Consider the following 15,565-nt stretch of genomic DNA (forward strand, 5'->3'; position numbering starts at 1 on the left):
AGTGGTAGGTTCATCCAATGCTGTAGGTAATTTTCTTTTGTTTTTAATGCTGGAGTGAAGTTAAGATTTAACAAGTCTGAGAGGTTGGGGGAAATATGTATGCCTAAGTATGTAATATTACCTATTTTAAATGAAATGTCTGGTGGTCTATCCTTTCAAATTTATGATATAATGGAAGGATTGTAGTTTTTGTCCAGTTTACAGAGTAGTCAGATATATTTGAATAATCAGTAATAAGTTGAATGACTTCTGTAAGTGATATATTTGAATTTTGTAGATAAAGAAGAATATGTATATATATATATATATATATCAGCATATAGTGATATTTTATGGTTGGTGTTTTTGGATGTGAAGCCTATTATGTTGTCATTTTGTCTTATGGTAGCAGCTAAGGGCTCTATGAATAATGCAAAGAGTAGTGGAGAGAGTGAACATCCTTGTCTCATCCCTCGCTGTAATTGGAATTGTGGTGATATGATGCCGTTTGTGATAACTGATGGCATTGGTTTGCTGTATAATGTTTTGATCCAATTTATGAATGATTTCCCGAACCCAAACTTCTCCAGTGTTTTGTAAAGAAACTGCCAGTTTACTTTGTAAAAGGCCTTTACAGTGACGAGTGATACAATGATTGTATTGGTATTTTGTTGTTTGCAGATATTCATGATGTTAAATAAGCGGCGTGTATTGTTCGATGAATGATAAAGCCTGTTTGGTCGAGGTGGATGAGAGATGGTATGACAGATTCTAAGTGTGTGGATAATGCTTTACTGATTATTTTCATGTCTGTTTTAATAAGAGATAATGGCTGATAACTAGTGCAATGGGATGAGTCCTTATTTGGTTTAAGCAGAACTGAAATTAATGCTGTGTTCATATGTTGCGGTATGGAGGAACTGCCTTTGATTTCTGTCGTCATTCTCAAGAACAGTGGTAACATTTTTGTCCAGAAGTGTTTATAAATTTCTGGTGGGTAACCATCAAGACCTGGAGCTTTGTTATTTGATAGTGAGGAAAATGTTAATGGTTTTTCTAGTGCTTCTAATTGTATTGGATTTAAAGTAGTTAAAACTGTTATTTAAAAAATGTTCAGTTTTTCTGTCAATTTCCTTTTTCTCTGTACAAAGTTTTGTAAAATGTTCTGAAAGTCTCATTTATTTCTTGTGAATTATGGATGATTTTATTGTCTGAGTTTCAAATTGTTGATATAAGTGTTTTCTCTTTATTTCATTTGAGCAGGCTGGCAAGACATTTACCTGATTTGTAATCATGTTCAAAAAATCTTAATCGCCGTTTTTGGAACTGTATTTTTTTGTGGATGATTACTTCTAGCTGATTTTTACCATTACCTAACTCTTGAAGTGTTTGACCACTAGGATTGTGTGAGTATGTGTTATGTAATTTTAATTTGGTTTCTAAGTCCTTTCTAGTTTCTGTTCTTTTTTGTGTTTATATGTGTTTATGTGTTAAATGATATTATTTTCCCTTTTAATACTACCCTTGCAGTTTCCCAGAGTGTTGATGCAGAAATGTCTGGTGTATCATTTATTTCAAGGAAGGATGCCCACTCTCTTAAAATATTTGTCAAAATCTTCATCCTGGAGTAAAGATATGTTAATTCGCCATCTTTGTGGAATTTTGTTATAATTTTTGTCATTAAGGGTTAGTGTAACTGGTGCGTGATCAGAGATGATAACTGGGTTAATTGCTGTTTCTGATATATTTGGAATAATGGAATTGCTTGTTAAAAAGAAATCAATGTGCGAGTATGATTTATGAAAAGGTGAGAAATAGGTATAGTCTCTCGAGGTGGGATTGTTTAGGCTCCAGCTATCGCCCAGGCCAAGCTCATTCATATATTGTTTAATGACTTTAGTGGAGTTTTAAGTTTTAATGTGATCTGAATTATTAGTTTTGTCAAATGTTGGTTTAATGGTTGTTTTAAAGTCTATGATGATTATTGATTTTAAGAAATTGGATATTAATGAGAAAATGTTTTGAAAAAACTCTTCATTGTCTATTTTTGGTCCGTAAATGTTAGCAATAGTCATGTCTTTATTATACACTGAAATACTGATGATAAGGTAGCAACCTTCTGGGTCCGATATGGTAGTGTGAGCAATAATTGGTATATGTTTATTAATCATGATAGCAGCGACTCTTTTCTTTGAGCTACAAGATGCGTAATGTATTTGTGTATATTGTGAAGTTTGAAGATTTTTATGCTCAAGTTCCAGTAAGTGAGTTTCTTGCAGTAAACATATGTCTGCATTTAGTTTTTTTAAGGTGGCATTCCAACTAGGTATATTATTGCATACAAATTTAATTTCCCAGTTACACAAAGTGATCTGTAGAGTAGATACACAAAACATACACAGCATATGAGGCTTGAACTCTGAAGTGAGTTTAGTGACGTACATAGAAGTAAAGTGAAGCAAGTATTGAGGATGTTACGGCCGAATATTAAATTGTTAATTATTTTCTAAACATTATTGGTTGGCGAGATGATAAATCAAACAGAACTCCGTCATATCCATGTTGTATCAGCGTCTCTTTACAGTTGTCCATTTATATATAACTTATCCACGGTAAGCGATACTCTCTTTCCCTTGTTTCTTTGCTGTTTCATGACTGGATTTAATTTTTTACGTCTTTCTTGTATTTCTCGTGGAAATTGAATGTTAATCCCGAAGTGCATTCCACGTAACTCTTTTCCTATACTTCTTACAAGTTCTTTGTGTTTGTAATTTTCAAATTTTGCTATTATTGGACAGGGTCGTTTGACATGGACGTTCTGGGTGTTTTTGTATCCAAGACGGTGGACGATTGACTGAATTCCAGACTGGTCTTTAAGTCTTATGTCTTGGTGCAACAGTTCAAGGATTGCCAGTTTGTTATTTATTGACTCCAGTACACTCACCTCTACGGCCACTGTGTTGTCGTCTGAATCCGCAGAGTATTCCCGACGTGGGTTGTTTTTTGTGTGGTTGGGGCATGGTGAATAGATCGAAGTAATAGTAGTCAATAAAGTGTTCTAAAGATTCCAGTTTTTACACCGTTGCTGTGGTTCGGATGTATTGTTTTGTCCAGTGGCAAGTGGAAATGAAGGGTATTTGCTCGGTTGAACGTTTGGATGTTTGCTAACAGGGTGTCGCCATTTTGAATCTCCTCCATCATCTCGCGAGATTCTCTGAGCTTCCGCATCCGCCCCCTAGTACCTTTTTCTTAAATCCTAGTAGAATACACGCTATGAGAGGAGCTCAGACGTGTTCCAAATTTTCCAGGGAGTCTACATGAAACCTGGTTGCTGTGCTTATATTATTTATGAGAGAGGGAGACAAAGACATGAGATAGAGTGAAGGGGAAGATAGACAGATAGAGAAAGATTGCAACAGTGAAAAAAAAACAAAAAAAAAAAAACATGGATAATAGCATTGTCAAAAGTACTGGTACTACTGCACTAGGTCGACACTAAAATGAAATGTAGCAATACCAGTTTTGCACTGCACCGGTAGTACCGTGATTGACAGGCACAAACACGCACATGTGCTTTGCTCACATGCAATGAGATGGAGTGTGTGAACAATCAAATTCACTTCCTGGTCAAAAAGCCCATCTTGTTGAGCTGTGGTTGGCTATATCTTACATGTAAACAGTATAAAGTATCAAAACTAGTGTGAAATTTCACTCTGTATCGACTACTGAAATTGTTGTATCGTGACAACCCTAGAGGACATAGAAAATACCATTGATAAATACACTGCTCAAATTCAATGATGCAATGTTTGTTCTTTTGCTTATAGAAGTCAGTTGGCTGTGACAAAGAAAGCCACAGGCTTCATGAACAGAGAAACACAACACTGTGTTCCAGACAGCAATGAGTGGCTCATCATTGACACTGTAATGACACCCTATTTGGGCGGCGAGGTTATTCTTACCATCTCGTTGGGATAACGCAACAGCACAGGCTGTACGGGAACTCCAGGGATGAATGCACCTGCAAGAAAAGAGGGAGAAAGGGATGGTAAACGAGTTGGAATGAGAGAGAGCACTTGTGTTTTGCATTCGTTGACTCCAGGCACTAGGTGTAGCATTTAAACTATAGCCTGTCCCATTTACTGTGCTGACACATGAGCCTTCTGTCCGAGAGTGAGTGCAAACACAATTATGCAAAGTAACTTTGTGACGAGATGAACATTTTCAAAAATTAATTTTCTCATCGTCTACTTACTGTACCCTCATGTTCTTTGAAAGATGTACGATGGATTTTGTCTGTGGGTGGTTTAACAGCTTTAAAATACTTGGAATACAGTGTACAAGTCATATGAGCTAATTTATGGTACTGTTTAGTCCTTTTCTGGAGTTTGACATCTTTTGTTACTATCATTGCAATTACATGAGAAAAAAAAAAAGCTAAATATCTACTTTTGTATTCCACTGAAAAAAAAATACAGTGCATTCAGTAATATTCATACCCCTTCATTTTTTTCATATTTTGTTATGTTGTAGCCTTAAATTATTATTTTTTTCCACATCAATCTACACTCCGTACCCCATAATGACAAAGCAAAAAACTGGTTTTTCATAACTTTCCAAATGTATTACAAAGAAAAAAACTGAAATATCACATTGACATAAATATTCTGACCCTTTGCTATGACACTTGAAATTTAGCTTTGAAATGTTTCTAAACTTTGATTGGAGTCCACCTGTGGCAAATTCAATTGATTGGACATGATTTGGAAAGGCACACACCTGTCTATATAAGGTCTCACAGCTTAAAATGCATATCAGAGCAAAAACCAAGCCATGAGGTCAAAGGAACTGCCTGCAGAGCTCAGAGACAGGATTGTGTCGAGGCACAGATCTGGGGAAAGCTACAAAAAACTTTCGGCTGCATTGAAGTTTCCCAAGAGCACAGTGGCCTCCATCATTCTTAAATGCAAGAAGTTTGGAACCACCAGGACTCTTCCTAGAGCTGGCTGCCTGGCCAAACTGAGCAATCGTGAGAGAAGGGCCTTGGTAAGAGAGGTGACCAAGAACCCGATGGTCACTCCAGAGATCATGTGTGAAGATGGGAGAAACTTGCAGAAGGACAGCCATCACTGCAACAATCCACCGATCTGGGCTTTATGGGAGAGTGGCCAGACGGAAGCCTCTCCTCAGTGCAAGACACATGAAAGCCCACTTGGAATTTGCAAAAAAGCACCTAAAGGACTTTCAGACTGTGAGAAACAAGATTCTTTCATCTGATGAAACAAAGATTGAACTGTTTGGCCTCAATTCCAAGCATTATGTCTGGAGGAAACAAGGCGCCGCTCATCACCTGCACAATACCATCCCAACGGTGAAGCATGGTGGTGGTAGCGTCATGCTGTGGGGGTGTTTTTCAGCGGCAGGGACTAGGGGACTGGTCAGGGTTGAAGGGAAGCTGAATGCAGCAAAATACAGAGATATCCTTAATGAAAACCTGGTCCAGAGCGCTCAGGACCTCAGACCTGTCTAAAGGTTCACCTTCCAACAGGACAATGACCCTAAGCACACAGCCAAGACAACGCAAGAGTAACTTAGGGACAACTCTGTGAATGTCTTTGAGTGACCCCAGGCCTAGCCCAGACTTGAACCCAATCAAACATCTCTGGAGAGACCTAAAAATGGCTGTCCACCAACAGTCCCTATCCAACCTGACAGAGCTTGAGAGGATCTGCAGAGAAGAATGGCAGAAAAATCCCCAAATCCATGTGTGCAAAGCTTGTCGCATCATACCCAAAAAAAGACTTAGGCTGTAATCGCTACAAAAGGTGCTTCAACTAAGTACTGAGTTAAGGGTCTGAATACTTATGTCAATGTGATATTTCAGTTTTTTCTTTTTAATAAATTTGTAAAGTTATAAAAAAATCTGTTTTTTGTTTTGTCATTATGGGGTATGGAGTGTAGATTGATGTGAAAAAACAAATAATTTAAAGCAATTTAACATAAGGCTGCAACATAAAATGTGAAACAAAATGAAGGGGTCTAAATACTTTATGAATGCACTGTATGTTTTTCCAGCAATATAAGGGAGAGTAGTACATACAGGCTATAATAGAGCAAATGGAAAAAAAAAAAAATAATAATAATAATAATAAGTGCTATATATATGGGTGTTTCTTCAACTTTGGGCACTTTTAGCACTGTGGACTTCTTGAAAGTAAAGTCCTGCTAAAAAAAAAAAAAAAAAAATCTCATTCTCACTCATTTTCAGTTTGTGTACTAATAATATTCAACAGTGTATGTGCATGACAACAGGAGATTTATGCAATTGTCATATTTTATTTTATTTTTTTTTCTGAGAAAATTTCCACCATAGTGTCATTTCCACCACATCTCACATTCTGTGTTGTTTGATTGAATTCTGAGTTAATAGATATTCATGGATAGAAATTAAATTTGTAATGTTTTAAAAAATGACAGACTCCTTTGTCTGGCTAAGGCTAATTTAATGGCTAACATTTTATGTATCCTAAATACATACCATTAAATAATATTTTCAAAATTTTTGTAAAATGTGGCAAAATTACAGCTTGTTTGGAAATGATGGCAAATAAAAATATTATGCTCACAAGTGGTATTATATACCTTAATTTTTCTCAATGTGTTTTCTTCAAACATCACTTATCTGATATTTTATCTCAAACAAGCTCTTCACTGAAACTTTTGTTGACTTTGTTAACAAGTACACTTATTTAAAAAGACAGACAGACAGATAGATAGATGCAAAATTGTTTGGTCTGGTGGAAATTATGCCACAGCCGCAGGGCAGTTACAATTTTTGAAAAATGTATAGAAATCATTTTTCACACAATAAATATTGAAATGGTTTATGTTTATTTCAGTCTTTGCATAGATTATCATAGTTAGTTGTAATTATAAATCCTTTGTTATAAAGGATTTCCATATTTTTGGGTCTGGGAAAAGGCAAAAACAGCAAAATGTACAAATAAAAGGCATCTGAACAATACCAAAATTATGTGAAGGCATGGTAAAAAGTTTCCAGGTCAGTTTTAATGTGACCTTCATATAAATTATATCTTGTTCATTTGAATAGAAATCAGCTCATGGGACATGAAATTGCCTGAAGTTGCCTGAACGCCCCTATATATTCTCCCTCAGTCTCAATCTGTGCCAGTCAGACCTCATCCCCTCTGGGAAGGTGTGGAGGGAAAAAAGATGCCCTTCAGCTTGCAAACAGCTCCTTATTACCAGCTGCTAACAGACACTTACCAACTCTGCATTGACTGTACTTCCTCACCTTTTACATAAACTCACCAAAGCAACTCTAAAATGGAACAGGTCAAATAATGCATATGTACCCCTCATTCATTTGCATTTTTCATCATGGACATGTCCTAAGTCAATGGGTGATAGAAGATTGACAACGTTGCCTAACCAATCAGACCTGGCTTCATTGTGAGTAAAATAGCAGGAGAACAGCCAATCACAAGCCTTAGGGGAAAGTTTTTAGACATGTTTCCCATGGAATATATTGTCATCATTATAACCAAAGAAAGAAAAAAATCCCCCATAAAATGAATGTTACTTTGAAATTATATGCTTCAACTTTATTTAAACAGATTCCAGAAACCTTCCCGTCTACCACTGGTTGTACAAACCAAAGTCCCACCGCAAACTCACACCACTGGTTGAGTTACACTTTTAGGTGAAATCAACCTACAAATTGCTTACTTACAGTGGATTCCACATATTAAGCTGGGATACAAGGAAGACATTTAACAGAAAAACAGATTTAAACTAGATTTTTACATTTTTAGAAGAAAATGAGAATGACTTTTGCACATACAAACTCAGCAACACGTGTCATTGGTGGCTGCCAGGGCATTAATATGCTTTTGCTAAGGTGTTCTGAGTGGTTTCTAGGGTGTTGACAGATGGTTGCTCACTAGTTACTTAACAGCCTAAATCAAAATAATCTACTTTTAGCATATATGATATTCTGGTCCTTAGATATGGCCCTCGTGCCTCACCAATGCAATAAGGGATTTTTCACCCATGTTATTGTCCTCCAGGTGAAGATCACAAGTCTGTTTGCTTAGAAAATTAATAAAACACCTCTTCTCAACAAGCAATATGATTGGCTTCATGTCCATGAGGTTTATTCCTCAATTTTAATAATCTCCTATCTTTACTATGAGCAATAGTAATGGTGACTCTTGCCTTAGCAATAATAATAAGCAGCTTACCACATAGTCTATTAAGAAGCCTTATTAGAAACATAACTGGAAACGTTTTAAAAGTAGCAGAACTCTTTGCACACATTGAAACTCTGTCTCTGGTCTGGTTTTTGTTTAAGTGAGCAGCAGACCTCCACAGCTGATGTTTTGTGGTATAGTTAGAGCTCCAGAATTCAAGGTTGTAAAGAGAAAAATGAGACGGCCAGACTGGAGAAAACAAGCGATGAAGAGAAAGAGAGGAGGGGTGTGTGTTTGTGTGTTTAGTTAGCAGATATCAGAGGTGGGGACAGACAGAGAGAGGACATACATACCAGGCTTAAATGCAATGAGACAGGATCTATTGGTGCATGTGCCCTCCGGGAATATCATGATCTGAAAACAAGCCGCAGTCAGAGAGGAAATGGCTTACTAATCAGATTGCCACAATACCAAGGATTCAGTAGTTGGTACCAATACCAGTGAACTTTCATGATTCTTGATACCACAGCAAAAACATTTTTACATGATCTTAAACACTCCATTTAAAAAGTTAAAAAATGAATGTAAATATTAAGTCAAATTAAAACAAGGACATGTTTGCCTTCGTGTATTTCTTAATTAAGTAAACATTGCTTCAAGTTTTTAGAGTAAAATACACATGCAAGTGTTTGTCAGATGGCTTGTGGGTACCAAACTGATTTTGCATTTGGTACTACATATACTCAAGAAAGACTTTTAAAAGATAAAGTTAAAATGAAAGACTTTATTTCATTTTGGTGTCTACTTGGCACAAAAGTACTGGTACATTTGACGTCACTACTTAGTACTGCTCTTTGCGGCTCTCACTCGCAAATCCTGATATGAATACAGTGGCCCCAAAAGTATTTGGACAACATTGGGGCTGTCGATTTAATCACACTAAATTTATGTGCTAATTACACAAACAATAATGCATTAAAAAATAACGCAATTATAAGCTTGATGTACCACCTTGATATGACAGTAGGGGGCAGTCAGCATGACTCCAGCTGTACAGGCAACAGCTCGTCAAACCAACATGAGCAACAGGCATCTCAGCCTTTAACAGACCCTTTTTTGCACTCAGTGAAAGCTGGTCTGAGCACAACCAAATGCAGGGATCTCAAGGCACATTTTTCAACTGTTCAAACTACATTTAACAGCATTCTAAAACACAATCGGTTAAAGGTGCACTCAGTAATTGTTTCCCAATTAAAAAAAGTTTTACTCCTAAATAAATGAACTGTAATTTTGAAACACGTAAAAAATCATGACCACTCACATGAGATGAGGACTCTAGTCATATCAGTAACCTTGTAAAAGCTGTTTTATTCTGCATGGAGCAGGGGCGCCCTCATGGGGGCTGTCATTTTAGAATAACATGACCAGCTGAATACTATTCGATTCATCTCAGTAACCATATTGTCATTGGACACTTTCACTCTTGGATTAAATTGTGAATAGTGAATTTCTACACTGGAATCTGTAACTGAAAATTATTGATTTTGAATGATGCAACATCCACACCACTAGGTGTCAGTGTAAGTCCAAGATGACACAAGTAAAAAGTTACTGAGTGCACCTTTAAGACTAGATATGCTGAAAACTAGTGAAAAGCAACAACCAAATTGAGACATACCAAAAGCGCCTGTCCGACACATGATTTCACTGTATTGCATAACATAATATAAAAAAGTGGCATCTGCAAACAAATGATGGTTCAACTTTTCTCAGAACTAACCAATTTTTTCTGAGCCATTTTTGCAATTACTTCAACAGAATTTTAGTGGATGCATGAAGTAATTTCCCCTCAATTTCACACAGGTGTCCTCGCAGAGTAACCACAGGTGAAGTTAATCACAATGAACTTATTCCACTAACGGTTGACAACCAGAAAGTGCCCAGATAGTTTGTTTTGATTTTGAACAGCATGTCAAAATGATATTGTTTTATCATTTAAAATCTAACAACCTAATTTATTAATTTTGTGAATGTTTTTCTTGAAACGTGTGTTTTGATATCTTTCTTTCATATAAATGCCACTTGGCCACTATATAATGTAATGATACGAATACATTTTTAAGTGTGGCTTAAATGTCCAAATACTGTTTGTGGTCACTATATTTATGATACATTGTTTGATTGCATGATTTAATCAACAATAATCAGATTAATCTCTTCTACTCAACTTCAAATATTAAATATTTTTTGCAGATGTTAAATTTGAAGGCCAATTCACATTGCCCAAACAAATGCCAACAGACACCAAAACTTCAAACATTCTAAATTTGGCTGTTGTATTTAGAATGTTGAGAAACAAAACTGCCGTGCTCACACTGATCCAACAAATACCAACAAACTTACGTCTTTTGCATGTCGTTGTTTGCCTTTGAAGACGACTGACAAGGAAGTTGCGAATGAAACTAAACATTTAATATATAAATATTATGTGCAATTGATTCAGCATGTTCATCATGTAGAGGCATTAGGCTATAACCTATTAAACACAACTACATTTTAAAAATATTTTGTGCTTGCTGGGAACTTATTAATTCCGAGAGTTCCGTCAGAGGATGGCAAACTAGTGCCAAAATTTTGTGCACAAAATGTGGGGAAAGTTAATATTATATCTGCAATAATATAAAAGTTAATAATATTGCAGTTCTGCAGAAACTGCAATAATATTTTGAAAACTAAAGGATCTGTGTTTTTCATGTGAGTGAATAAGCGCTTCAGCACAAATTAATCTCCATCCGTGTCTTGCCTATTTGTACAAATTCCCTTACGCGTGTCACCCAAACAAACTGCTAATCCCGACACTAACATAAAATTGTTTTCTTTAGAAAGGAACGGAATTCTTTAACAATTTAGCAAAAAAAATTTGATTATTCGTGATTGAATGTTTCTCCTGCTCTTATCAATGCAGTTGCGGTCGCGCACATTCATTTTCTGCGAGTTGACAGGGACGCTTACGTCATTGTCATGGCAACGGTTCGCAATAAAGTCAGATTACGTCAGAGTTTGTTGGAAAATAATACCACACTGCTCAAACAGTCCAAGACCTGACAAACGCTGATTAAACATGTTAAATCGGTGAAAACAGATGCCTATGAACACCAGCAGGGTGACCGCACTGATCCGACAAAACCCAACAAGTGTTGGGTGGTGGTGCTTGTTGGCATTTGTTGGGCCAGTGCGAACTGTCCTTAACAGACACACATGGTGTGGAACACAAGACAGTAGTCTTTTGGTTCCCAAAGGAAGTAGGTGAGTGTTTGTGTGGTACCTGAGGCCACTCGCCAGCAGAACATGCTCTGCGCCTGATCTCCTCAACGGTCTTTCTCCGAGAGTCGTGATCCAAACGGGACACAAACACAGGCCGAATGAACTTAATAAGAGCTGAAAGTGAAATTTTGACAGAGTTAACATTTTTGGGTGAACTATTCCTGTAAACTACGGGCAGTCCTGCAAGTACATTGACCAGAAGAAGTATTTTTTAACAGCCATCTTAAAAGGGTCACAGAGGCCAGTCCAGCATGAGAGAATCACACAGTAGCAAGCCATTGGAAATCTATGTCATTCTAAGCCACACACCAGCAATAAACAGGCCATGTGCACAACCACTGCACACAGACATTCATATAAACAAATACACATCAACTGAAAGCAAATGAGATGAGTGATGACAGTCACAGCCAGAAAAGTGAACCCTCATTGGCCAATTACCCCAAAACCAGTTAAAGCCAGGGTGATCACATGACACTGAACACCAGCCATTCAAAAATTAAAAGTTATGAAAACAGCAAAATTTGAATGTGGACACATTTGATGAACAACATATACCTCTTAAAGAGAAAAACAAAAAAATTTTTGACCACCGCCTCCATCAGCTGAGAGTTGAAATGGAAAAACCAAAGAGGAAAAATAATAAAAATGCATATTTATATAATAATAAAACTCACTTCCCCAAACTGGAATGTCTTTACTCTCTGCCTTCATCACTATAGAGTCCATCGTCATGGTGACAGGTATGGCATCAAAGTAGGATGAGTGGGGGGCCATTGTGAGAATGGGCGCTTCACTGGGCAGAGCTGGCCGTCCCTTCACGCGGACCCAATGGAAGCCTCCAGAAAACCACATTGCTCTCATGATGGCCTTTAAGGCCAAATCCACCAGCCTGAAGAGAGACAGAAAGATGAGTTAATAATACCGTAGAATATCACTCATTTCCTGACATGATGTGATGATTCAATTGCCTTCATTTCCATGTTCAACTGATGGTAGTCCACAAAATACAGCACTTAAAGGGAGTTTTGTAGCTTTTAGTCCATGTTTGCTAGCTTTGAGGTCATATGCTAGCATACTCCTTAAAATGTTTAGCTGAAATATGGCTATAAAAGGCACAGTCTTTATCTTCTGGGAAAACAGACCAAACTGTTGATGACTCACCTTGCATACCAATTTTCTGTCCAATCTAATGCTCTCTAGTATGAACATTTCTCTCCCCCTAATACCATGCCTCTGACTAGCAATAACAAAAACCAAATCATAGTCATAAGCTTATTGGCTATTTATTAAAAAGGGAAAACCCCTTTTATTTGTCCCATCCATGTTTCAATTGGAAATATGTCAAAACATATAAGAAAACTGTTCACCAAGCCATTCTTTAGGTCTTTAAGGACTATCCACATCAAGTCTGACTTTTCTTAGCACACATAACATGCACAACAAGAAATAATTGTAATTAAAATTAATCAATGTACCGTTATGAACTCATTTACACTGAGTCTGAAATATCAAAATGATCCAGTTTTTTTATTATTTATTTTTTAATTTACGGGTTAAAGGCATGTTCACACCAAGTCAGTTTTTTTCAGTACGATTGTTTGTTCCAATGAGCTTTTTAACGGGAACAATGGATTCCTATGGCGCTATTCACATCGGGTCCAACAAATTCTTCCGCAAATGTAATCGTAAATCGTAATCAACTGGCAAACACCGGCATTGGATGTGCAGCTGAAACACCCCTGAAAATGACTTACTAAAAAATAAATCGTTGTTCATGAACCCTTTGTACTGCAAACGTTACCCTGGTCTGTTTTAGAAAGCCTGCTTATGTTTTTTGTCTTAATGTACATTATTTAAAATGTAGGTATGGAGGTGAGGGCACGGTCAAGCGCCTGTCTGGGGAGAGAGAAAGCGGTAAGGACATCCACCTGAGATGAACTGTGACTAATTCCTGTCTCTATGTTCACAGTGAGAGTTGGGGAAGATAAAAGATGGCCCAGTCCACAGAAAGAATAGAGAAACCCACGAGAGACTGTGTGTTCTAACGAGTGTTTTGTTTGAGTGCCGAAAAGCAAATACTGTTGTGTGTATGCTGAAAAGCCCCTCTGTTTATTGTAAGCTGAAAAGGGAATGCTATTTAACAAGAATTAAAAGTTGACTCACGTGGACTGTGAAAACCGGCTCCCGCTTCCTCCTTAACCATCATACAATGAACTCTGTTAAAGTAGGCTATACCACTGTTATATTATCCTGACATTTAAAATAGAAGTGAGGCACAGTAATTCATTTACACTAAGCTCATAGTAAAATATCCCATTAAAAATACTCGTTACATGCAATGTTCAGGTAGCGCTAGAAAAAATCTTTATCTGTCACTCTCTGTAAAATTTCTGTCATGATCTATTTTTATCCTTCACAATTGTTTTCATTTTAAAAGTACTAGAGCTTCATTCAGGGGTGTATTCATGGCAGTAGGCTTATATGATCGTTTTTTTTCACTCAACATGCTTAACTGTGGTGAGACCAGTGAGTTCTAGGGAACGTTCTAGGGTGAAGGTTCAACCTGTCAATCAACCGCTGTGCTAAAACAAGGTTTTTAAACTTTGCCGGTGAGCGCGCATGCATACATGCACAAATTTAGAGAACTTTTTCATTGTCCCTGATTTGAACAAAGTGCCACACGAGAAGCACATCTCTGAAGCTCATTTAATACAGTTACTGCACTTAAATAACTGACAATTCTGCTCTGATTGCTGTATAATTGGCTGAAATGATGCGCCGCTTTTTTCGCACTTTCTTTTTGTTATTATGCATTTTTACACTTTATTGTCATGCATTGATGTATGCAGTCATGAAATCAGAGACCCTCTAGGCCTCTACTAAAAATCCAAACACAAAAGAGACGCATAAAACCAGGTGTTAATGTTGATGGTGCCCGTTAATATGCTTCTAAACGCATCGTAATATCAGGAAATAAACAGGGCACACACATACAGAGGGAATGTGAGAAACAGAGTACAGTCAAAACTGATGCACTAGGTTAAAGTGTTTTCCTTGTTTCTTTTTTTGTCAATTTGTCAGACAGCATTTGGAATTATCCGTCAATTTTTCAAAAATCTGTAAAATCGGGTTTAATGATTGTTTGTGCCCCACCAGAAATTATGATCCTGAGACGCCACTGCTAGGATGCTAAAAAATTAAAGGAATATTCCAGGTTCAATACAAGTTAATCTCAATTAAGCATGATTACCACAAAAAAAATAATTTTGACTCGTCCCTCCTTTTCTTTTCTAAAGCTGCACTGTGTACGATTTTTTTGCTTACAATCAGGGGCGGATCTACCGGGGTGGCATCGGGTGGCAAATGCCAACCTAAGTAAAAGCATTGCCACCCCATCTGCCACCCCAGCATTAGTATGGGATATGAAATATTTATTTGAGTACTTGAATCAGTCAGAATGACTGTTTATCAAAATAGGTAATTTAAAAGTATCTTTTACTGTGCATAACATAATTAATATGAGTTTTGCAGCACCGGCCCCCACAGTACAATTGTCATACAGTTTTTATTTTATTAGGCCTAACTTTGTGTTAATGTTCACTTTCAAATGGCTTATTCCAGCTGTTATAAAGGTGATAGGTCTACAAAGCATTATAAGCAGAATAACATGGGATATTCATGCACTCTCCAGCCATGGGTACACTTAACAAAATAAAACAATTTGGCCTGTATACGGTGACTTTAAGTTCAGACTGCCAGTTCTATATGTCAAGCTAAGGAACATTTAGAATTTTTTATGTGTTTAATAGAGATTTAATAGAGATTCGTACCTTAATCCATAAGAACTAGGCATGGGCATTTGCTTTGGTATTGCAACCCCTAATAGATTTTATGCTACCCCATCAAAAAATTTCTAGATCCACCCCTGCTTACCATTAACAAAAGTTAATTATTAATTGAGTACATAAAAAAATCCATATTCAAAACCCTGTCCTTGTCTTTCCCCAATTAACTATGGTAAGCCTACAATAATTATTTTTATTTAG

The 15,565-nt window shown here is 36.9% G+C and overlaps 1 protein-coding gene across 1 annotated transcript in view; it reads right to left on the reverse strand.

Annotated features, from left to right (window-relative positions):
- LOC127421492 (lysophosphatidylcholine acyltransferase 1-like) overlaps nt 1–15,565 on the reverse strand; it is a 49,628-nt gene that overhangs the window by 12,127 nt on the left and 21,936 nt on the right. The window contains exons 3-6 of the mRNA XM_051664574.1: nt 12,194–12,408; nt 11,518–11,630; nt 8,546–8,606; nt 3,942–4,000 (exon numbers count right to left, since the gene is read on the reverse strand). Coding sequence (XP_051520534.1) covers nt 3,942–4,000; nt 8,546–8,606; nt 11,518–11,630; nt 12,194–12,408 — 448 coding nt within the window. The remainder of the gene's footprint in view (nt 1–3,941; nt 4,001–8,545; nt 8,607–11,517; nt 11,631–12,193; nt 12,409–15,565) is intronic.

The sequence above is a fragment of the Myxocyprinus asiaticus genome, chromosome 30, assembly GCF_019703515.2.
Source record: "Myxocyprinus asiaticus isolate MX2 ecotype Aquarium Trade chromosome 30, UBuf_Myxa_2, whole genome shotgun sequence".
In the NCBI taxonomy this organism is placed as follows: Eukaryota; Metazoa; Chordata; class Actinopteri; order Cypriniformes; family Catostomidae; genus Myxocyprinus; species Myxocyprinus asiaticus.